We start from the raw sequence: 25,403 nt of genomic DNA on the forward strand, positions 1-25,403 counted from the left end.
AATACTTATGTATAACTCTCTTCCACAATGAAAGCTTTATAGATATAATACTTATGTATAGCTCTCTGTCACAATGAAAGCTTTACAGTTATAATGCAATGAAGTGAAAGCTTAATAGTTATAATACTTATGTATAGCTCTCTTTCACAATGAAAGCTTAATGGATATAATGCTTATGTATAGCTCTCTGTCACAATGAAAGCTTAATAGTTATAATACTTATGTATAACTCTCCTTCACAATGAAAGCTTTATAGATATAATACTTATGTATAGCCCTCTTTCACAATGAAAGCTTAATAGTTATAATACTTATGCATAGCTCTCCTTCACAATGAAAGCTCAATAGATATAATGCTTATATATAGCCTTCTTTCACAGTGAATGTTTTTGTAGGATTCAGATGAAGAATGAATTAGCCTTAGAAAGAAATTAAATTGATTCGTACTGAACTATACAATTTTGAAATATTTATATGTCAAACTCTCTTTCACACTTATGCTTTCGTAGGATTCAGGTGAAGGATGAATTAATTAGCTTAAAACGTGATGACACTGATTCATGCTGAACTATATTCTTGACCAATTTTCAAACAGTTATTTTAAATTGCTTTTGGTGTTCCATCTTGTTATACTTTTGGAAATTTTGAGAAAAAAAATCACATTATCTTACGCTCCAAGGCTGAATGAAAATACATTAGCCTAAACTGGTGTAGTGATTGATTATTGAGATTATTGAAATGAACTTAATTCGTCCAGTACCATTACAGTACCTTATGGTAATTTTCTCTGTTAGCGTATGGTCCTTAAATAATATAGCATCTTAAGTTCAGACTTATTTATGATAAGGAATTAGCAACAATTACAGAACTAAAATTCTACAGAATTGATCACGTGCTTGTTGTTTGTGTGTTTAAGTAGAGGCATATGATTTTATTTATATTTCTAATGTGTTTTGTTTAATATTTGCATGTTAATTTAATGTCGTCAGGTATAAGGGATCGGAGCTTCAACCTTCTTCCGTAGGAAAGAAAAATAAAATCGATGCTTTTCTTTGTTTACCAAAAAATCAGAAGGGGTTTTGTTTAAAGAAATCAATGGCAGGGTTTTTGCAACAATGACATTGGGTTTTGTTTACCAAGAAAATCAATGGAACTCACCAAGAAAATGACGAGGCATTGAAAAAAATCGATAGAGCAGAAAATTAATGACAGGGATTTTGTTTACCAAGAAAATCAATGATAGAGCTTTTGTTTACTAAGAAAATCAATGACAGGTTTTTTGTTTACAAGAAAAATCAATGGAAAATCAGGGTTTTTTGTTTACCAAGAAAATCATCAATTTTTTGTTTACCAAGAAAATCAATGACATTGGGTTTTGTTTACCAAGAAAATCAATGGCAGGTTTTTTGTTTACCAAGAAAATCAATGACATTGGGTTTTGTTTACCAAGAAAATCAATGACAGGGTTTTTGCTTACCAAGAAAATCAGTGACAAAGGGGTTTTGTTTACCAAGAAAATCAATGACAAGGGGTTTTGTTTACCAAGAAAATCAATGACAAGGGTTTTGTTTACCAAGAAAATCAGTGACAAAGGGCAAAGAAAATCAATGACAAGGGGGTTTTTGTTTACCAAGAAAATCAGTGACAAAGGGTTTTGTTTTACCAAGAAAATCAGTGACAAAGGGGTAGAAAATCAGTGACTTTGTTTACCAAGAAAATCATTAAAGAAAATCAGTGACAAAGGGGTTTTGTTTACCAAGAAAACTTACCAAGAAAATCAATGATAGAGCTTTTTGTTTACCAAGAAAATCAATGACAGGGTTTTTTGTTTACCAAGAAAATCAATGACAGGTTTTTTGTTTACCAAGAAAATCAATGACAAGGGGTTTTGTTTACCAAGAAAATCAATGACAAGGGGGTTTTGTTTACCAAGAAAATCAATGACAAGGGGTTTTGTTTACCAAGAAAATCAGTGACAAAGGGGTTTTGTTTACCAAGAAAATCAATGACAAGGGGGTTTTGTTTACCAAGAAAATCAATGACAAGGGGTTTTGTTTACCAAGAAAATCAAAGGGGGGTTTTGTTTACCAAGAAAAATCAATGACAAGGGGGCTTTGTTTACTCAAGAAAATCAGTGACAAAGGGGTTTTTGTTTCTACAAGAAAATCAATGACAAGGGGGTTTTGTTTACCAAGAAAATCAATGACAAGGGGTTTTGTTTACCAAGAAAATCAATGACAAGGGGGTTTTGTTTACCAAGAAAATCAATGACAAGGGTTTTTGTTTACCAAGAAAATCAGTGATAAGGTTTTTGTTTACCAAGAAAAAATCAATGACAGGGTTTTTTGCTTACCAAGAAAATCAATCAATTTTGACAAGAAAATCAATGGGTTTTTTGTTTACCAAGAAAATCAATGACAAGGGGGTTTTGTTTACCAAGAAAATCAATGACAAGGGGGTTTTGTTTACCAAGAAAATCAGTGACAAAGGGGTTTTGTTTACCAAGAAAATCAATGACAGGGTTTTTCGTTTACCCAGAAAGTAATCAGTCATCCACTTTTGTTTTCGTCAGGCAACTGCATGCAGAGGAAGAAAGAAGGAGTCACAAGCAACGGCGATATTCCCAACGGCGAGGGAAACCCCCCTGCCGAAACGTCAACCGCAACGACAACTGCTCACTGTCAGACTCTGTCGAACAGAAGACGCCCAATAGTGACAGTCACGAGCGCCAGTAGCGAAGGCGAGCCGAAAGAAGAAGGTATTTACTCCATCAGCAACGCTGCCCTCACCTACACGGCCACCTACGGAAGAACTGCTTCGCCCCCTCGTAAGTCAGGTTCCTAGTGCCGTGTCCTTCTGTGTGATAATCGTAAACCTAAGGATTTGTATCAGTGCCAAGGTTAAAAGGAGGTATATTTTGCTGGGCGCCATAATCCACAGGCAGATGAGGATGATCGTGCAACTAGAACCTCAAAAGTTCAAGCGAGAATGCAACGCATTACTGCCCTAAAACTGTTCTCCTTGCATTTAAATAATTATACTTTTATCTTTTTGCTTCTTAGTTTATTCATTTATCTTGTGTTTCTTTTCTAATAACTGATCTCTAGATCTGCTCTTCCTGTATTTCCTATTACCTTCTGTCACTTTTTAGAAATGAACACCAAATTCTTTGGAAGCTTGAATTTCAAGTCAGTGGCCCTTTGTAGGCAGGCGTGTTCCATATGAATAAAGTTCTTCATCTTCTGAGTAATAATAGTAAGCAGTGGCTTACCCTTACCTCGCTGAATGCTGCAAAACATTCGTTCTGCTGTAGATCATCAGTAAACCGAATGGGAGTTAGCAAAGATAATTTTACAAATGTTCCCAAAATTTGATGAAATTGAGTAATTTTGTACCTTTTCATTGCCCATTTTCCAGCCGGTGGAGGACAAGTTTACCAAGTCACTTTGCTGAAAGATCGCGTCTATGAGGACTTCGGATTTAGCGTGTCAGACGGACTCTACGAAAAGGGTGTCTACGTCAACAGAATCCGCAAGGGTGGGCCAGCTGACAAATCTGGAGTGCTGAAACCGTACGACAGAATCTTGCAGGTAGGGGGTCTTTGATTTCGTAGTTTTAAACGAATCTTCTTCAAACTAATTCCAAACGGTAGATGTTATATGCAGTTTGCTAAGTTCATGCTCAAGAAACATGTATATAAACTTTAATGTTACTTGTAAGAAGTCAGAAACGTTTTGTTTATTTCTTTCTAAAGAAACACATTAGCTCTAAATAGCACGATGCCTTTGGAAAGTGTCATTCTTAGGGATTAGAAGTATCCGTCACGCCTCATGCTTTTCATATAGAGCCACGAACTACTGTATTTAGAGCTAACATATTTCTTCAGAAAGAAATAGGCTAAATGTCTCCAAGTTGTTCGAGTAGAATTAGAGTTCATACGTTTCTTGAGCAAGAAATAAGCAAATCGTCTAAAACATTTGACAGTAATATTGAAGTTAAAGTACTTATTCTAACTGACAGGATCTTTCAAAGATGGTAAACCCTAAGGGTTTTAACCTGGTATGTCCCCGCCTTTACTGCGGCGTGTTTAGTACAAGCCCGTTGGGGATGCCCGTGAAAACATAAGCAAAAGACTGTAAATATCATAAAGATAATGACCCCCCCAAGAAACATTAGCCCTAGATAACGACCCCCGAAAACACTCGGCGGTCATTACTAGGAAAGATCTAACTGATAAGAGGTTGTGTATTTTATACTTACCAAGAGACACAATTTGATTATGTGACCTCACTCGACCTACGCCCTTCCCCCAGGTGAACGACACCAGAACCCACGACTTCGACTGCTGCCTGACCGTACCCTTGATGGCCGCGGCAGGCGATCGCTTGGTGCTAGTGGTGTCGAGGAATCCCCACGCGAATCCTACGCTGGACTTCTCCTCCGACCTGAATTCCCCGCCCTGGAACGACATCGAAGAAGAGGAAGAGGAGGGCGTGGGGATCCTGGGGGACAAGGACCTCCTCGGGGAAGACAACAGCGAGCCCTACTCGACGGTCACTCCGTCCTTCACGCCCATACCCACCATTCTCAAGACGCTGTGAAGGATTTAGGGGTCCTTCTTGGGAGATAGATGGTTCTTGGTAGAAATTATCCTTGGGGGGATGGGGGGAATTTCAGTGATATCTTCAGTCCTTGAGAGATAGATGGATGGATAGATAGATAGTTCTTGAAGAAATGATCTTTTCTGAGGAATTTCATTGATCTCTCCAGTCCTTGAGAGATAGATGGATGGATAGATAGATAGTTCTTGAAAAAATTGTCTTTTCTGAGGAATTTCAGTGATATCTCCAGTCCTTGAGAGATAGATAGATAAATAGATAGACAGATAGTTCTTTAAAGCAATTATTTTTGTGGGGAATTTCAATAAAACCTCGAGTCCTTCTTGAGAGATAGATAGATACACAGATAGTTCTTGAAAAAATAACTATCTATTGTTGGGGAATTTCAGTGATATCTTGAGTCGTCTTTGAGAGATATTTAGATACACAGATAGTTCTTGATAGAAATTATCTTTTGTGAGGAATTTTGAGAGATAGAAAGATAGATAGATAATTCTTGAAAAAATAATACCTTTTGTGGGGGGGGGGACTTTAAGTGATAACTCAATCCTTCTTGAGAGATAGATAGATAGACAGTTCTTGAAAGAAATTATCTTTGATGAGAAATTTCAGTGAGATCTCGAGTCGTCCTTGAGAGATAAATAAATAAACAGTTCTTGAAAAAAAAAAAAAAACAATTACCTATTGAAGGTGGGGATTTCAGTGATATCTCGAATGTGAGAGTGTACATAAGCCTACTGAAGGTTGTCAGGTTTGTAAAAAAAAAAAATGAAAGGTAAATCACCATTATTAACGCTTTGTTCCAACGTTACTGATTTTTTTATTAGCAGTCTAAAGATTGCTCTTAACATATTAACCGATACTAATTGTTGATGTACCGTAATTATATGTTGACCCTTCCAACTGAGTATAATTAAGCGTCTTAATATCTTAGCAGAACCCTAAGCAGTCTGATCTTGGAATGAGATACAATATTGAAACAGGTAAAAAAATGTGCCGAAGTTTCTCCGGCGCAGTCGAGTTCTCTGTACAGCCGCTACAGCGTATAATCAAGGTCACCGAAAATAGATCTGTCTTTCAGTGGTCTCAGTATAATGCTGAATGAGCCGCGGCCCATGAAACTTTAACCACGGCCCGGTGGGTGCCTATCCTATATCGTTGCCAGAAGCACGATTATGGCTAACTTTAACCTTAAATAAAATAAAAACTGCTGAGGCTAGAGGGCTGCAATCTGGCATGTTTGATGATTGGAGGGTGGATGATCAACATAGCAATTTGCAGCCTTCTAGCTCAGTAATTTTCAAGATCTGAGGGCGGACAGACAAAGCCGCCACAATAGTTTTCTTTTACAGACAACTAAAAATATTTTGATTCTGCAAACATTTACATTACCCCTTTAATAAAACTCAACAGTTTTATAGGTTGTATCCTAGTGCCTTTTTATAAAAACTACGGTATATACATATATAAATATATAAAAAATTTTTGTAAATATTTTTAGTAACAATCTTAATCTATCTACTGTCCTATGATGTATATATATATATTTGGATTTTTATTACAATAACGTTTTTTTTTTTTTCCATCCGAGTAACCTTAGTTATATAGTTCAGGAAAGTCGAAAAAAATGGGCGTTTTGTCTAACATGGAAAACACGAACACTGGTCGAATTTTTTGTATTACGTGGGCGCAGCAACACTTAAATTTGACCAGAAGAGGTCAATTGATTATTGAATTCGTCTTCATTGTACAGTGCAGTTTCGATTCAAAGACTTGTTAACGGCAATTGCAAGCATCGTACATACCATGTAATGTTAATAAATAGACTTTTTTTATATATATTAATTAAGTATTTAATACCACAGGTTAAATTGTACACACACACACACACACACACACTTTTACCTAACATCTGTTGTATAGTTTATAGAATTCTCTATAGATTTTCCTTCCCTAGTTAATCCCTGTTGTTGAATAAATCTCTTCCACCAAAATAGCATTGAGAGCAGTGGTTCTTAAACTTTTTTTTGCCTTGCCCCCCGTTGCATTATGCATGGATCCCAGGCCCCCTGCCCCTGAAATTTTTACCAGCCATAAACTATATTTTGAATTATTGGCATTCTTTTGAGATAATAATTAGAAAACATATGGAAGCAGTGATAATGGTTTTGGCAATTTTGCAATTAACGTCACAAATTCAAAAAACAGTAGGCACCATTTGGCAACCCTGCTCGCGCCCCCCCAGTTTAAGAATCACTGATTTAGAGTCATTCTACATCAACGTCATCTACTTATACTGTACATGCGCGTGGATTACTGCGCAGCATTGTAACAATGCATAATACGATAACAACGGTTATATATATATATGTTTTGTATTCCTAGTCATGTCAACATTTTCATTAATACTGTAACTGGTAAGCACGGTTTTCAAATCTCACGAATAATAATAACTATATATTTTGTGAATTCCTAGACGAAAAACAGTGTCAATTTTTTTGTGAGGTGTCTTCTACAAAAAAAAAAATATTGTATTTTTGTAAAAAAGACTTGAAAATAAAGGATTTTAATTTAGAAAAACAGTTCTTGACCTTCGTGTTGTTTTGAAGTTAGATAAGGGATTGCATGCATGGTTGAAAGGGGTGTTGCCGTCAGTGGAAATCAAGCGGTGCACTGCAGGCATTACGTAAGGTTCTTTGCAGAGTTCCCTTCCATAGGCTCCTAGCTGCAACCCCTTTCGTTCCTTTTACTGTACCTCCTTTCATATTCTCTCTCTTCCAACGTACTTTTCACCGCCTCCTAACGGTTGATTCACCTTTCAAACCTCTTACTGTCAATTTCCGTTTCAGCGCTGAATGTCCTTTGGCTTAAATTTTATATTCAATTCACTTCAATTTGGTTGAAAGTAATATGTTAACAAACTTTAACAATCCAGTATATTACTCATCGGCTTTTGTCTCGGCTGAAAATGAGAGACAATACTCAAATGGGATAAAAAAAAAAAAAAAGAGAAAGGTGTTCAAAAGATTCTTCAGGGCTTTAGACCGAACCGGTTCGTTTTCTCCCACACTATTTGCGTGCTCTTCCGTGATTGGAGATGGATTACAGTGTTTGGTGGACTGCGAATTACAAGATTGACTTAGGATTTATATAGCAATGGTTATCTGGCTGTGATTATCTGTTTAATAAGAGGATTCAGAAGAGTTTCGTCCACGATGTGAGCCTTAAATCCCCTCCCTCTAAGTTCGTGTTAGCTGGTCTACAATGGCTGACACATTACCTCGGCAAATCCAGCGAGCCAAGGGTTGATGTTTATTGGCCTAAATATAGTGGATTATTGAGATTTTATTCGTATATAAGCTTCCTTCATTGCGCACGCGCGCACTTAACGCATCAGCGTTTAGTAAAACGAAAGAGAAAAATGTTAGACAGTTGGCAAGCCTGTTCAAGTCGTCTGGTGGAATGGATGTCGGCCTATCGTGGGTTCTTGTTTCCTTGCAGTCCTTGGACCTCGTTGTTGTATACATAAAAAACTAATATTATGGTAAGGAACTTTATGATCTTATTTTGTATGCAAACAGGCCTATTATTTTAGTAATGCTTTATTAGTTCCTGAGATAAGTTAGGCCTAAGTTAGACAGTTGGTATTTATAACCTTATAGAGTGAAAGCTGCCGTCAAAAGGCTAACCTAGCGTGTCATACTTTTAATTTTATTTCCATCTATATACCAATGGGCGAGTTAAAGCCAAAGACAGGGCCTATGTGGTCAAAGTAGTATTTTCTGATTTAGGGTAAACAGTATTTGAGGAGGCTATTGGGCATAAATATATATATATAAGCAAAGGAAAACTTGCACTGTTAATATTCCTGACATATACAAATGGTAAGACTTAAGCAGATCTATCCATAGGCCAGGCATTGGTCTAGGATTTGATGACCATAGGCCTAGCCAAATATTTTGGTTTCCCCATTCCAAAGGAAGAGTTAGTGCATTTTACTAAGCCTAATGAAGTAGTAACTATTAATACGTATGGCAGAAATGAAATATGTTTTTGGGGCATTTAACTTAAACTGCACACTAGCCTGTCAATCCTATCCTAACCATTCCTAGGCGTCATACCCTACCTAAACTGTCTTAGACTAAGGAACAGTGGACAAGACTCCAAATATTCACCATTATTGAACCTTTGAATGGTTGTGATTTTATTTTAAAAGAACATTTTTGTTTTTTCCATTCATTTGGCCTAAATTTCCACCATCCAAGTTGGGAATAGTAATACCTTAAGTAAGAAATGAACGAAAGTTGAGGGAAATTTCAACAACAGAGAGTTTAGGATGAAGTCTTTAGCCTAGAACCTTTCTAGGGGTTTGAAATATTTATTTGTGAATAAATGGAAAGTGCTGATTTGTGAACTGCATATTCCCACTACATAGCAGTATGTTTTGAAGTAATATTTAGCATTTGCATTGAATATTGTATCATTCAGCCATCAGTGAAGTTAGATTCTTGTGTTGGTCTAGCAATAATGTTGAATGATACATTAAGTGCATAGGCTAGCCATGATTTTTGTATGGTAGCTGTGTAGTAACCACTCACCCAAGGGTTCAGATTATGACCATCAAAATATTCACAGTGCTGCGTCAGTTGTACAATGAGCATGTGCAGTGGTATGTCCAGTATCAAGCTTTGGAAATAATCCAAGAGTTCTTCTCAAATACAAGTATTTGTTTTTTTTATATCCAGCGAAGGTTGCTGCACTTCCATTTTTGCCTGATTAAAAAAAAATGACCTAATTAAAATGGGTTTTTTCAGCTTTGTAAGGGTCCTGTACCTTACCATACATTTAAGAAATATACTATGAAATCTTTCGTCCATAACTATGACTTGCAAGTGTAGTTTGGGAGTATGCAACATCCTTTGTTCAAGGCTTGCTCAACTGGTAGGAGTTTCAGTGACTATTTATAGACTGTTGGGTCATCTGGGTGTTCCATTATCAGTTGTCTGATTTAGGGTGAAGACCATCTGATAATTTTTTTATTTTTTTGTAAAGTTAGTACCATATAGCTTTTGTACCCTTTGTACCCTTGGTTTGAGATTGCTTCTATGGGATCACCTGCTGCATTGTTAGGTGAGAACTTGGTCTCTGTTTATGTAAGTGTTACACAGTTACTACTGAACACAGAAGTAAATGATTTTAATATATAAAATCCTCCACACTATATAATTGATAGTAAAATACAAAATGAGAGAAGGATGTTTTTTACTTTGACTTTAGGTTTTGTTGAGGATTATTGTTATCAAGGATTAAATCTTTAAAACTGGATAGTTACTGCTCCAAGAGAATGTCAGTTCATTAGCACCATGAGTCAGTGGATTGTGGGAGATTAGTGACTTCACTTCAGAGGTAATGGTATATTAAGGGTGGTTCTGGTGTCTGAGTGGCAGGTTTTTGCGTTGTGTATATTTATTAATACATTCTGACACATAGGTAGGGATAAGATCACAATGACTGCTGTGACACCTAGGTGAGATTTAGGTCATGTTCCATATTATGCCCCATGGAAGAGTGCAAAAGTTACAGTTATGGTACTGTACAACGTTGATAATAAACAAAAAGTCTTGCTACTTTCAAGGTGAAATACAACCCGCTGTTGTACCTTGGGTGCCGTAGCGGGGTAGTACCATCAGTGCCCCTCATACGGTGCCCGGTAGGCATTACTTAAGGTTCTTTGCAGCGTCCTTTCAGCCCAAGCTGCAAACCCCTTTCGTTCCTTTTACTGTACCTCCTTTCATACTCTCTTTCTTCCATCTTACTTTCCTCAACCCTCTCCTAACAGTTGATTCATAGTGCAACTGCTTTGAGGTTTTCCTCCCGTTACACCTTTCAAACATTTTACTGTCAATTTCCGCTCAGTGCTGAATGACCTCATAGGTCTAAGTGCTTGGCCTTTGGCCTAAATTCTGTATTCAGTCCTGTACCATGGGTTAGGTGTACTTTCTCAGAATGGTAGGAATTGTATAGACTAAATAATTCCTAGTCATGGTATGGCTTCAGTTATATATATGTAAATGCATGTCCTCATTTTTGTAAGACTAAGCAAGGGTACTTCAGATATGAAGAGACAAGGGTGATAATGATGTCCACTGATACACAGTAGCCTGATCCCAGTCTTGTGAAGCATTACAAGGTAGCTCTGGCTGGCATTCAGGATAGAGAAGTACATACACAGTCTGGAAAAGGCTTCTGCAGTAGGCACAGGCAAAACTTACTGTTACAAGTCGAGGTTCAGATCTTTAGTTAATTGCTGTGTTTTGCAACTGACGTATGGAGTTCTATACTTAAAAACTTCCTTGAGCTGTCACTATCGTGATCGAGATGATATGGGGAAGCATGAAAACACTCTCTTTAGGAACTGCACACATGAAATAAAAGTAAAATGCAGTGTTATATTCCTCCACTGGCTAGGTAATGCTTGTAATGTTTGTTTGATCTCCTCTTCATACATACCTTTCGAAATCTTTGTGTTATGACTCAATAGTTTGGACTGTCAGTTTAGGTACAGTCTGTTACTTTGTTCTTAGTCAAGCCATAACCACCCCACCACCCCTTCCAGATTTTTGGGGCCTGAGCTAGAAAGGGGATTGAAGTTGCCCCTCCCATTGGCCTCAGTGCCTGGAGTTGAAGTAAGTATATTTCTTTGCATGTAAAATCTTGTTAAGTGTCCTAATTATTCAAAGATTTTTATTATGTAATGGAGGCAAGATGGTAGTCCCCCAGGCTGTAAAAATTAAGTATACCTTAGTTTTACCAGACCACTGAGCTGATTAACAGCTCTCCTAGGGCTGGCCCGAAGGATTAGACTTATTTAGCGTAGCTTTGATATATCTTAGGCTTACAAAATCAGTAGAAAAGGTTAAAGTAACTCATATTGCAAAAATACTTGCTGAAATAGGATTTTGCCAACACTGCGATGTGTGTAGTCGACCCTGCAATATGCTTAGTCAGCCTTGCAATATGTATTAATTGAGTGTTGTTGAGTGATGAAGGCTGCATGAATGAGCTGCGTGTTGTATTTGAAAAAGGAGATTAAAGTTCAGATGTTACTCTTACTTTATATTAGCCCCTTGAATAAAGTTTTGTAAGGTATCGTACATTCAATGGAGTCGAAGTTGTCCTGAGGACCAGTCTTGCGAGAAAGGCATTTTGTCCCTGGTGGTCTGATAGGATATCTTGACCTCATGAGTGTGTGTGTGTGTGTGTGTGCAACTTTAACTAAAATAGGATTTTCCTTAATTTCCAGTAAAGCAAAATGTCTCTAGCGTTTCAAAATAATTTGGAAATTACGAACAAAAATGGTTGGAGGATGCCAGGTAGTTCTTGTGATAGTGCCAGCATATTGTTAAAATTTGAGTTGTCATATTATTATTAATATATATAATTTACAGACTTTTCATATACAGCAATAAACTCCGTGAAACGACTATGCAAAATGATAGTTTTGTCGTCATATCTTAACCTTCACCAAGGTTAGAATGTAGGGATTTAGGGTTGTGATACTACCATACATGCTCTGTTTGTACCCAGCTGGTATATATGTATTGTAGAATATTTTAATAGGTCAGATGGCAGGCAGTTTGATTATTGGAGCCAATGATATATAACTTCTCAGTGCTCAGGAGATTTCTTCTAAGCACTGGGCTTCCTGTAGGGAGCCACTGATTACTTTGTGCTTGATGTGACACAGTGTTGACTTTAGACGGTACTGAGAGTTTCTTGCAGCGTCCTCCTGGTCCTAAGCTACATTACTTTTAGTCTTTTACTTGTCACGTGTTCCCCCTGGGTATCATTCAGCCTATAAGCTATCCAACTTCTTTAGCTTTACCCTGCTCTAATTTCCAGTTCTAACTCCAGAACAAATTCTTTGGGCAGGCCCTGTGGCATCACGAAATTGGTGCTTCCCTAGGATTTAGTGTTTGATTAGAAACTGAACCAAATATTTATTCTCTGCTGTTCATTTTGGAAAGTTACTGCAGTTTACATTTCATTCTAGGGCGACTGAAAGTTTCTACTTTTCTCTTTCAGGCGATGTTCTGCTGCAGCATTGTGACTGTCTACAGTGGAATATGTAGTTCATCAGTGTCAAATTATTTCTTCGTTGTGGACGATGTCCAGCCTTGAAAATAGATGTCACCTTCTTTAGAGTATAAGGACTTGTAGCCATGAATCTGGCCCGTTGACAGAATCTACCACTACAGCTAATTATACAGTGAGTATAGGTGGAATTATTTTTAGTTACATTTTGCTCTGAAGTGTGCCATTGGCCTCTGAAAATCAAGGATATGAGAAGACTAGATGATTAAATACAAGTTTCCCTTTGTTTTGCTCATTTTAGTAGTAGAGGCAAAATTGCCCAATTTTTCCTGTGAATTTGGATTTTGCTTTTTACACTGAGCTCTGCTCTCTCCATTCCAGGTAACGTTGACAACATGTGAGAGAGTATCATCATGGAACAGGTTACGTCTGAGAGTAAGAAGAGGACCATTACAACTAACCATTTCAAGAACAGATTAGAAAAAGTATTTATGTAATGTTTTCATAAAGGTGTCACTTAAATGAACTATTAAGACAAGTGAAGCTTCATTTGTGTAGGACTGCATTTGAATGTGCTACCATTATGAGTTATAAATCCTTTGATACTGATTTATGCCTTGTATCGTTTGGGAAGACACTCTAGATACTTCAAAAAGTGATGGTTAGCAAGGTATATGATCTCGTCTCCTTATGGGAGACTTCCTTCTTGCCTGTCAGTGTTGGTTCCCTTGCATTCTCTCATGTACATTGAGTTTGTGTTCTGAGTGCTGTTTTGAATCTGTTATTCTGTGACAGAATTACAATATGTTATGTATCTAAGCTGAGAGGAGTTCCCCTAAACAAGACCTCTCTGTGGCATATGATACTACTTAGAGGCACAGCAATAATGTTCTTTCTGTGCTTGCTACAAATTTGTCTCTCATGCAATTGTGCTAGTTGTGGATACTTTTGCAGTACATTTACAAAAGGAAACAATAAAAATAACAAGCCAAAATGCAAGTTTGAGTTACCTGAATATTTTCAAAAGATGTCATCAGAATCTCAGTGGCAATCCCAAAGGGTTAATGGTTCCTGGAGCAGCAAAATAGTGGGAACTGGTGGTCAACGCGACCTGGTTTTCCTGGCAGTGATTTTGTCAGTGTTCTGAAGCTTCAAAGTGGCTGCATTAATCAGAGCACCACTAATTCCTCACTGTTGTTGTTGCATGTTCTTATTTCTTTGTTGATTTATCTATTATTGATGTTTAGATGATACTGTCTTCACTTGGGTTTCTCTCTCTCTCTCTCTCTCTCTCTCTCTCTCTCTCTCTCTCTCTCTCTCTCTCTCTCTCTCTCTCTCTCCTTACAAATGGGCCTTTATGCTATGGATGCTTGATTCAATAGCCAGTGCCCTTTCAGGCTTAGTCCTTGAGAATTTCAGCTCATTTTTGTTATAATGAATCTCTCTCTCTCTCTCTCTCTCTCTCTCTCTCTCTCTCTCTCTCTCTCTCTCTCTCTCTCTCTCTCTCTCCTTCCTTCCCGCCAGCCCTAGTCATACGGGGGAATGAAAATTGTTGAAAATAAGGAAGGAAATTGGCTGTACTACAGTGTAAAGAAAAAGTACTGTGGGCTCTTACAGACAAACTGAGAAACTTGCAGAAATACCAGGCTTAACGCTTCATTAGTGGTTGCTTTATTTTAATAAAAAATACAAAAGTTACCAGATATGCTATTGACATAATATGAAGGAAATTAATGGCCAAAATACATAATGCAATTGTAAGATTTGTCCTGTCATTTTTATATAACTATTATCTACTTTATCCAATGGGATTGTCATATTGTTATTGTACACGGTAATTATTATGTACTTCATCCAGTGTGATTGTCATGTAATTTGTATTTCTGAGTCGCGACAGGAGAAAGGAGACACGAATTAGAAAAGAATTTCGTGAGCATTCGTTCTTTCCAAGCATTTTTTAAAAGCAGAACGAATGTGCAAGGCTTGGTTCGTTCGTGGTGTTTCCTTCATTCATGTTAACAAAGTAATATTGATTTTTACCTGAGTTTGTGATTACAGTGTGGAGAAAGTTTGTTGTATGTGTCAAAGTGTATTTTTAGGTTTTTGTTTTATCAAAAGGCCAATCAGTTTTTGTTAAATAAATTTGTGTGTATTTTGTTAATCCGGTCTCTCTCTCTCTCTCTCTCTCTCTCTCTCTCTCTCTCTCTCTCTCTCTCTCTCTCTCTCTCTCTCTCTCGTGGAATTAATCAGCACGGTGTCTCACCTATAATTCACCTCTCTCTCTCTCTCTCTCTCTCTCTCTCTTAGAATTAATATGCACGATGTCTCACTTATAATTCAGATCTCTCTCTCTCTCTCTCTCTCTCTCTCTCTCTCTCTCTCTCTCTCTCTCTCTCTCTCTCTCATGGAATTAATCTGCACGATGTCTCACTTATAATTCAGATATCTCTCTCTCTCTCTCTCTCTCTCTCTCTCTCTCTCTCTCTCTCTCTCTCTCTCATGGAATTAATCTGCACGATGTCTCACTTATAATTCAGATCTCTCTCTCTCTCTCTCTCTCTCTCTCTCTCTCTCTCTCTCTCTCTCTCTCTCTCTCATCAGAATAAATCTGCTCCATGTCTCACCTATAATTCAGTAATGAAATGTTAAAGTAATGAAATGTTAAGTAAGAGATCAATAATGTCAGGTTGAGAGAGGCAAGCTAACATAAGTTTCGTGACAAGGGCCCGCAGAGTAATTATTGAAAATTCAAAGTACCGATAATTAAATAAAAGCTGTACTTTAAGGTATGGCTAATATAAAGGTACATAGATATATAGAAAAAATGGGTGTAGTCCATTTTCATATGGGTGTAAATTTCATAGCCCGAGCAAAGATTTTTGAGTAGCCAATTCAGGGCAAAAGTTGGCATTTATATTTTATTCTTGGGTACAACATGTAAAACCCAATCAAGACCACTTCAACTGGTTTATAGAAGATAGTTAAGAGTTGTCAAAACTGCTTACGTTAAAGATAGAGAGAGAAAAAAAGGGTATAATCTGTTCTCACAAGGGTGTAGGTTTCATAGCCCGAGCAAAGATTTTAGAGTTGCCAATTCTAGGCGAAAGCTGGATACAATGCAGTCCCAAAGCTTGGCCTATGGCCTAAATTCTAAATTCTGTTCTTGGGCGCAATATGTGAAACCCTCCAAAAATAGACCACTTAAGCTGGTTACACAAGTTACGATTTGCCAGAACTGCTGACTTCATTGGCAGTAAGAGGTAAAAAAAAAAAAAAACGCTTCCTGTAGACCGGTGTGATAATGTAATGAGGTCTCAGGTTATGACGTAAGCATTCCCTTATGACCTCAGAAGCACTGTATACAAAGACTCGCTGCAGAAGTTTCATTTAGAACTACTAGTAAGTATTCGGTTAATATGGTTAATGACGTCACAGTGATGACGTAAGCATTCGAAAAAGACTGCGTAAGTCATCTAGAACTATTGGTAACGGTTCAGAGAACATGGTTAATGACGTCACAGTGATGACGTAAGTATTCGTGTATGAGCAAACTAATGTAACAATAGAGAGAGGAAATAAAAACCATCTATTTATCGGACGTCTTTTTATTTAAATCCAAAAATTTAGTTCACATTTTGAGGGAAGGTTATTCGTAACAATAAAAAAAAAAAAGATTTTTTTTTACTCCTTGGAGCCAGCACTGCAATGCCCCGAAGGAGGGAGTGCCCCCGCCAGGAGGTATATAACCAATCAGTTTCCAACTCCGAAACTGACCCAGGGAGCTGTTTTCTAAGCTAGCAGCTGATTGCCGAGGTGGGAAAAGCCTTGTGTACTTCCCCCGTGCTTTCTAAGATGTATTCCCGTTTTCTCTGACTGCTGAAGGGTGTCTGAGCCTTTCAAATGTAAAGGAAAACTGGTATGTACAGTGAATCCAAGATGGCGGGGTAACGGTACCACTGAGACCAGCCTAGGCTTACGTTCACTCTTGCGGCTGTGATTTTGTTCTTAAGCAAATGCTTGGCCGATGTGTAGTATCTAATGAAACATGGCGTGAAAATCCCGTAGAGTTTTATACCCAGAATTTCGTCCCGGAAGCATAATGGCCCCTAAAAAATTCATGTCCACTTTTCTATGAATAACGCGTAAGAAACTCTACGGTATGTAAACACATTTCCAATCTTCTAGTTCCCGTTTTCGTTGAGGTTTCGAAACTGCAGGAGTTTCCCGCGACACTTATTAAAGAAAATGGGTTCTTTTTTCCTTTCAGCCTTTCATAGAAAACTAAGAAACGTCATAGAAGGGACACTAACTATGATAAATATAACCCGAGCTCATTAGCCATTTGACATCGATTTTGCACCTAATAGAATTCTTTACTTAGAGCCCTAAAAGGTAATTTATTCATAAATATTGGTAGTTATGGCTATATTATCCATATCTGCAAATATATTCATATGGGAAACTGACTTTCATTATGGGACTGACTAAAATAACTTGGTATATTTAAGGAGCTTTCACACAGCCAGCTCACTGGATTCTTCTACCATTTTACCGTCAAACTTGACACCCAATATATCAATACTGGTGGAAAAAATAGAGTAAATTCATGTTCATAACAGTGTTACAAACCTGAGACTTCAATTTTGTCACCAGCACTGGCTACATGTAAAACCTGACGGCAAATTCTTAGAATATGTCAGAAAACAGGTCGCCGTTGACACCTACATAGAAAGGCTCTATACGAGTGCCTTCGAATTCTCCATTATTCTTCGAATTGGTCTCATTTATCTGACTTTTTAAATATAACTTATTTTAAATATGAAACTATCAATTTAGCTACATTTTGAGGCTTGGCATATAAACATTACATGTACCAAACTACTTAGTTCAGAACTAAATCTTTGTGACTTTCAATTAAATACACGAATTAAAAACCATGTTAAGTCTTATAATTAATTCAGTGCTATTTTCATTAACAGCAGTTCACACGACATATTCTTCTACACGATTTATTTGCAAAAGAATGGAATATTTACTTATATCTTTAAACAAAAGAATTGTAGGCATATCAAAAGTAAACCAAAAAAATACTAATTTTATTTCAAATTACAGGTCATCCTCCATCTCTGTCACAACAAAAGCAACCAATCACACCATGACACATACAGTCCTCCCAAAAGCAGACAAGTGACCCAAACCCCTTCAGGTGGAACAAGCGTGCCTTGAGGCACTCCCCTCCCAAAAAAAAAAACAATTCGTCTTATAGGCCTAAGGACACCATTCAATGTAAGTGATTGAGTCGGGTAAATGGCAGGAGACGTGCAAAGCTAATGTCCTCCTGCCCTGAGTTCTTCCTCCCCCAGCAGGGCAGCAGGTCGGACTAACGTCAACCTTCACCGTACACGTGGACCACCAGGCCAGTTTAGGTTCTGTGTGATACGTCTTTCAAAGATTCATCCCATTGCCAGGTAATTAGGGAGGAATGTTCAGTACCTGATAGGAACATTCTTTTGAGTGTTTTGGGGCCAGGATGTGGTCTCAAATCTTTTGCTTCCAGTTCTTACATGACTATGATTAGGAGTTTTGTACTGATCACCAAATACAAGACTACAAAACTGTTTACTCTGCTTATTGAAGAGGGCCACACGACTAAAAATGGCCTAAAAAGAGATAAATATTGTTTGGCTTTGAACAGCACATGGCTGTGAAAATTACAGTTTCATACTGCTCACAAGAACGGAACTAGATCATTAAAATTACTATTTCACATGCTGACTAGAGCAAGGCCACAAGACACCAAAAGCTGCAACCTTGTATTGCTCACTAGAGTGAGGAATATTGTCTTTCATATTGACCATTATAACTAAGCTACCATTTTGGCCAACAATCACACGACCAACGAGTACCAATAAGGGTAGCCTTCACTGAAACGTTATTACTGCTTGAAATTTAGGCATAAGGCATCAAGACTTGCCTGTAAAATGCTAATACCAAACTTCTGACAAACTAAGCTCCAACAACTTTACCAAACTCCTGACAAACTAAGCTCCAGTAACTTTACCAAACTTCTGACAAACTAAGCTCCAACAACTTTACCAAACTCCTGACAAACTAAGCTCCAGTAACTTTACCAAACTTCTGACAAACTAAGCTCCAATAACTTTACCAAACTTCTGACAAACTGAGCTCCAGTAACTTTACCAAACTCCTGACAAATTAAGCTCCAGTAACTTTACCAAACTTCTGACAAACTAAGCTCCAATAACTTTACCAACCTGACAAACTAAGCTCCAATATCTTTACCAAACTCCTGACAAACTAAGCTCCAACAACTTTACCAAACTTCTGACAACCTAAGCTCCAATAACTTTACCAAACTCCTGACAAACTAAGCTCCAATAACTTTACCAAACTCCTGACGGACTAAGCTCCAATAACTTTACCAAACTTCTGACAAACTAAGTTCCAATAACTTTACCAAACTCCTGACAAACTAAGCTCCAATAACTTTACCAAACTTCTGATAAACTAAGCTCCAATAACTTTACCAAACTCCTGACAAACTAAGCTCCAATAACTTTACCAAACTCCTGACAAACTGAGCTCCAATAACTTGACTAAACTCCTGACAAACTAAGCTCCAAGAACTTTATCAAACTCCTGACAAACTAAGCTCCAATAACTTGACCAGACTCCTGACAAACTAAGCTCCAATAACTTTACCAAACTCCTGACAAACTAAGCTCCAATAACTATACCAAACTCCTGACAAACTAAGCTCCAATAACTTTACCAAACTCCTGACAAACTAAGCTCCAAGAACTTTATCAAACTTCTGACAAACTAAGCTCCAGTAACTTCACCAAACTTCTGACAAACTAAGCTCCAATAACTTGACCAAACTCCTGACAAACAATGCTCCAATAACTTCACCAAACTTCTGACAAACAAAGCTCCAATAACTCTACCAAACTCCTGACAAACTAAGTTCCAATAACTTTACCAAACTTCTGACAAACAAAGCTCCAATAACTTTACCAAACTCCTGACAAACTAAGCTCCAATAACTTTACCAAACTCCTGACAAACTAAACTCCAATAACTTTATCAAACTTCTGACAAACTAAGCTCCAATAACTTTACCAAACTCCTGACAAATTAAGTTCCAATAACTTTACCAAACTCCTGACAAACTAAGCTCCAATAACTTTACCAAACTTTTGACAAACTAAGCTCCAATAACTTTACCAAACTCCTGACAAACTAAGCTCCAATAACTTTACCAAACTTCTGACAAACTATGCTCCAGTAACTTTACCAAACTCCTGCCAAACTAAGCTCCAATAATTTTACCAAACTTTTGACAAACGAAGCTCCAATAACTTTACCAAACTTTTGGCAAACTAAGCTCCAATAACTTTAAGATTTTTTAGTCAGCATTTATGATACTCTAAATCTTGGGCTACATCTTTTCTTTAAAAGTAATCTCACACTTAGAAACTTTTGCTGATTTCTGTCCTTTATTCAAGATAAGAAAATCCTGTCCCATTAACGAATTCATCCTTTCCCTAGTTATTTAGTTCTTAATTCTTGACGATGTAGTTACCATTCACATCCAGACTTCTCAAAAGAAATACGAAACCTTTATTGCAAGTGTTATTGCACAAAAACACTCCTGAACCGAGAGAATTTCTAGGCAAAAACCTCCCCCAAAACACCACTCTCAGGGAAAAAACATCTCAACCAACGTCATATAAAGTTCGTAAATGAAAACATATTGCAGATGGACTTTTGGGAGAATATTGCAAACTAACATTCTAGACCCAAATTAACACAAACCAACACTGTCTCTGAGTGCAAAAAAAAAAAAAAAATCTGAAAGCCAAATATCCTGAGGAAACAAACATCCTACGCATCTAGTTACCAAAGTTCAACAGACTTTCGAAAAGTAAGAACATATTCTTGATAGATAAAGTACATCACACACTAACAGACTTTCTAAACCCAGCTCTAGCAAGAACTGTGACTTCTTGAATGTAAAAATATAACAGACTAAAAGACTTTCTGAAACAAAAATACCTCACTCTAACATAGCAGACTTGCTACACAAAATTCTAGCAAGAATTAAGACTTCTTGAATCCCACGTGTTCATAAACAAACATTAATTCAACATTCAAACAGCAAATGACATACCCTGTGCTGGGAACTTTATTTAATGAATTTAAATTATATTAATGACGATGGGTTCTGAATTCTAACATCGTTCAACCACAAGACAATTCCAAATTAACACGAACAAAGCCTGGAGCTCAACTTACTATAAAGAAGAGCACACAAAATGAATCTCAAACTCCATGTCACAAACCAACACACGCCAGTCATTGCTGTTGCAAACTAAGACGCACTAAATGCCAAACCCCACTGTCACACATATATTTCTCAACACCAAAATCCACTGTCACCAGCTGAATTATGAATTGTTAAACCTCATTTTCCCTAAGTGACTTTTGAATACCAGGCTCCACTGTCACCAAAAAAACTGCAGAATATCAAAACCATTATATATAAATTGGTAAACATCATATCCATTGTCAACCCAAAAATTGCCACGGTATCATACTCAATGTCACCACCTAATATCTGAATATCAAATCCACTGTCACTAAATAACATCTGAATATCAGACTGTCACAAATGAAACACTTCCTATGCCCAACACCACTAGCATAAGTTCACTCTATTGGCATTCCATGCTCCATTGCCACCAACCAAACTTTTTTCCTAGTTCAAAACTACACCCCATCATGAACGATCACTTCTTGAATCCAGTATAACACAGCAATACCGACAAAATAAAAAATTTGGTCATGATCTGCCATTTATAAACCAAAGTTGGGCATTACCAATGTTTCACGTATGCTAAAATCTGCTCTCATGAACTAAGAACACATCAGTCGCAACCTTTTATCACTGACACTTAGGAAAAGCAAATTATTTTCATTACAGCACTTTACCATCTTGAACAAACACTGAATTCCAAAGAATCATGAGCAAGGACTTGATTATAACACGAACCACCACCATAAAAAAAGTATTATTCCTAATCTACATATATCTTCAGTAGGCTTCCTGACTCCTGAGTATCTATAGTCCATAAATATTGTCAACTTTAACCTTTAAAATAGTACTCAAGATCTGGAAAGGTAAATTGCACTTCAGTGTAAAATCCAAGACAATTTCTAACCTACATCATGACCAATGTCTTAAATTACCAAAGGCCAGGTCTACCATCTGTGAATGTGGCTGCATTCACAAATTATTCAATAATACGTGCCAAGACATCCTTGGAACAATGACAAAACTATACCAATTATAGTACATTTAAATATCCACAAAGCAATACTCCAGACCACATTATGTCCCAGAACAGTGCCACTATTATGTAACCACAAGACACCAGGGACATGCATTTTCAATTCTAAGTGTCTATACAAAAGTCCAGTCAACAAACACAAACCTTCAGATGAAACCTCTGTATACCTGGAATAAACCGTCTAGCACAAAGTTAAGTGAACATTCTGAAGGGTTTCCGTAGCTTCTTGAGAAACGGCAACTAACATCCCCATAGCTTCTATCATGCGGGCAGTCCCCGACTTAAGGCGGTCCCGAAGTTAAGGCGACGTTAGGCTGGGTATGTACTAGTTTCTCAGCTCCCTCATGTAAGTAAGTATCGCTATCCTTCCAGAGTGTAAGCCAACCACATGATTAATGGTATGACTTTCATCACTTTTTTTTTTATTTTCATAATTTTTTTAAAGTTAAGATCCGACTTAAGTCGGATTTGACTTAAGTCGCGACTCAGGAACAGATCTCTGCCTTAACTTGGGGACTGCCTATATCCAGATTTGACAAAGCTTTTCGTGAGTGTCTTTCCATATCAATTAACTTTCCCTTCAGAAAGGTAACCAAAATATGAGGACAATTCTCTCAACCCATTAAATAAGGAAAACAACTGTTCCAAAATTCATCTTTCGCAATGTGCTCACTTTTTGGAAGGTATCTGGCGATAAACAACAGGCCATAATATTATATATTACCCTGTTGAAGACTTGTCAATTTCTCTAGTTTAGTTTCTGTCAATTTTGGGCAAAAGACCTGTTTCAAAATTCCTCCAGAATTAACACACTCATATTTGTCTGATTCCTGACGATGTTATAAACTTTGTAAGGTTTCTCACACAGACTTCTAAATCGGCCATCATGGTATTTATCCCTCCTTTATTTCAAGTACACGAATGAAATGCCCCACCTAAGACGTGAAGGCGTTTGGGCCCCAAGCTGGTACCCCCTTTTAAAAGAACGGCATGTGTCCTAAATGTAATTGAAAGTATTGTCGTGTACTCGAACAAAAGGATGACTTGGAAGTTTTCTAAGCGTTCTGATACTTTTAATTCTTACGTTTTAAGTTATGGTGGGATGTAAATTATATTTAGTACTTATCAGTGAATTTGTAAAGCGTAAATTATATCTAAAATTCATCAGTGAACTTGTTAATTGAAGTCTCATGTAAACTACTATATAAGAAAAAACCAGCATTTGTTACACTTAATTAAATTCAGCATCTGCAAAAATGACGTACATATTCTTCGAGAAAATAAACTTTGCAATCTTTGAAAATAGTACTCTGCATTTTGGAATTTTCCAATTTACCCCAAATTTACATCAACATGGCCAGAAAAGAGTATTTTTAACAGATGATCTATTTCACTTATAAGCTAACTGTGACAATTCAATCAAAACATCCTTAAAATGAGACCTTTTCTTAGAAACAATCAAACAATTTGAAGTCACGAATTGTAAGATATTTCTGAATCTAACTATACGAGGTAATTTTAGTCGAGTACCCATGATGAAAGTAAGTCATCCTTACATAAAAATATCTGTGAAGACATTAAATAATCCTATCCACAAATGTTCATAAATAAGTTTATAAACAGCTTTAAGGAGAGAATTCTATCAGCTACAAAGCCAACACTATATAGTGGTTAATACGCTCGAAATTACATACATCATAACCACATATCTTTAGCTTATTGCTTCTCGTTTTCTATGATATTAAATACAAAACCCAAATTCTGTAACAAGACGTGAGAGAAAATCCTGCACGAAATCTCAATGGAAACAGAAAACAGAATGTCAAAATGTATAAAAATCATAGACTTTCTTAAACGTTATTCACAGAAAAAATGAACTAGGAATTTTTGGGCCATTCTACATCTGTTTGGTATAAAATTCTGGTGGTAAAATTCGACAGGGTCAATACGCCAGATCTTTAGATACTACACGTCAAGCAAGCATTGGCTATGTACATATACAGCCATTAGGGTGAATGTAAGCTAAGGCTTGTCTCAGGAGTAATCTTACCACACCTTACTTGAAGTTCCAGTGCACATAAGTTTTCTTTTACAATGTTGAAAGGCTCTAAAATCTTCAACAGTTACAGAGAAAATGGGATTACATCTTGAAAAGCACAAGGGAAGTGCACAAGTCTTTTCCCACCTCGGCAATCAGCTGTTAGCTTAGAAAACAACTCTCTGGGTCAGTTTCAGAGCTGAAAACTGATTGGTTATATACCCCCTGCCGAGGGCACTCCCTCCTTCCGGGGCACTGCAGTGTTGACCCCAAGGAGTCCTTTATTGTAATTCTTTCTTGTCCAGTTTTTTGTGTACATAGTTTATATATAAGGACTTCTATACTTCAGCTTATGTCCGTTAATAATGAGCAATAAATCGCTGTTTTCTTTAACTGTTCAGGTTTCTAGATTAACGTTTACAGAAACTGCTCTGGTTCTCACTTGTCCTCAGAACTAAAAGACAAAACATCCCTTCTCAAAAAACTAATACAGTACAAAGTGAAACTCACATATTACAAAAACACGAACTGCTCAAAATTTACAGTAGAAAACTTAAGAAATCACTTGAAAATTTGGTGACAAACATAAATATCTTTACATCCAAAGATTTAGCACAATTTCATACCCTAACAACCTATGATCTACATAACTGTGATCACGCAAAACTGAACACTTGCATACGATTTCATACCCTAACAACCTATGATCTACATATCTGTGATCACGCAAAACTGAACACTTGCATACAATTTCATACCCTAACAACCTATGATCTACATATCTGTGATCACGCAAAACTGAACACTTGCATACGATTTCATACCCTAACAACCTATGGTCTAAATATCTGTGACCACGCAACAACTGAACACTTGCAAGTGTTTTAAGATGGTAAGTGTTTCGAGGAAGAATCTAAGCGTGAGAACGTTAAGAATGAGGTGCTTAACCCCTGTGTCTGGAAGGAATGGAATAAGAACTTTGATGGTGTGTGTGTGTGTTTTGGGGTGGAGGGGTCCATCAAAATATATAAAGTGACCAAGACTCTTACAGAAAAGTGTGCCAAGTGTACAATATTGTTCCAAAACATTTAAAGTGTACAAGGCAACTTAAGTAAATTAAGTGGTGTGAAATGATGCCTCATAGAGCATTAGAGAGACTTTTTTAAAGCACAAAATGTGTAAAAAAAAAAGCTTCAGTAAACAATGAGAGAGAGAGAGAGAGAGAGAGAGAGAGAGAGAGAGAGAGAGAGAGAGAGAGAGAGAGAGAGAGAGAGAGAG

At 37.2% G+C, this 25,403-nt stretch overlaps 1 protein-coding gene and 1 long non-coding RNA gene across 10 annotated transcripts in view; both read left to right on the plus strand.

Moving 5' to 3' along the window:
- Window positions 1-7,199, plus strand: part of Grip (Glutamate receptor interacting protein) — a 40,219-nt gene extending 33,020 nt beyond the window's left edge. For all 9 annotated transcript variants that reach the window (XM_067108321.1, XM_067108320.1, XM_067108316.1 and 6 more), the window contains 3 exons: window positions 2,573-2,827; window positions 3,418-3,590; window positions 4,314-7,199. In XM_067108321.1, coding sequence (XP_066964422.1) covers window positions 2,573-2,827; window positions 3,418-3,590; window positions 4,314-4,601 — 716 coding nt within the window. In that variant the 3' untranslated portion in view covers window positions 4,602-7,199. The remainder of the gene's footprint in view (window positions 1-2,572; window positions 2,828-3,417; window positions 3,591-4,313) is intronic.
- A 727-nt stretch (window positions 7,200-7,926) lies between these two features.
- On the plus strand, window positions 7,927-14,921 carry LOC136841403 (uncharacterized). The gene is made up of 3 exons (XR_010853936.1): window positions 7,927-8,163; window positions 12,705-12,888; window positions 13,095-14,921. It is a non-coding gene; the product is annotated as an uncharacterized lncRNA (long non-coding RNA).
- The last annotated feature ends 10,482 nt before the right edge of the window (window positions 14,922-25,403 follow it).

Source organism: Macrobrachium rosenbergii, chromosome 9 (assembly GCF_040412425.1).
Source record: "Macrobrachium rosenbergii isolate ZJJX-2024 chromosome 9, ASM4041242v1, whole genome shotgun sequence".
Classification (NCBI taxonomy): domain Eukaryota; kingdom Metazoa; phylum Arthropoda; class Malacostraca; order Decapoda; family Palaemonidae; genus Macrobrachium; species Macrobrachium rosenbergii.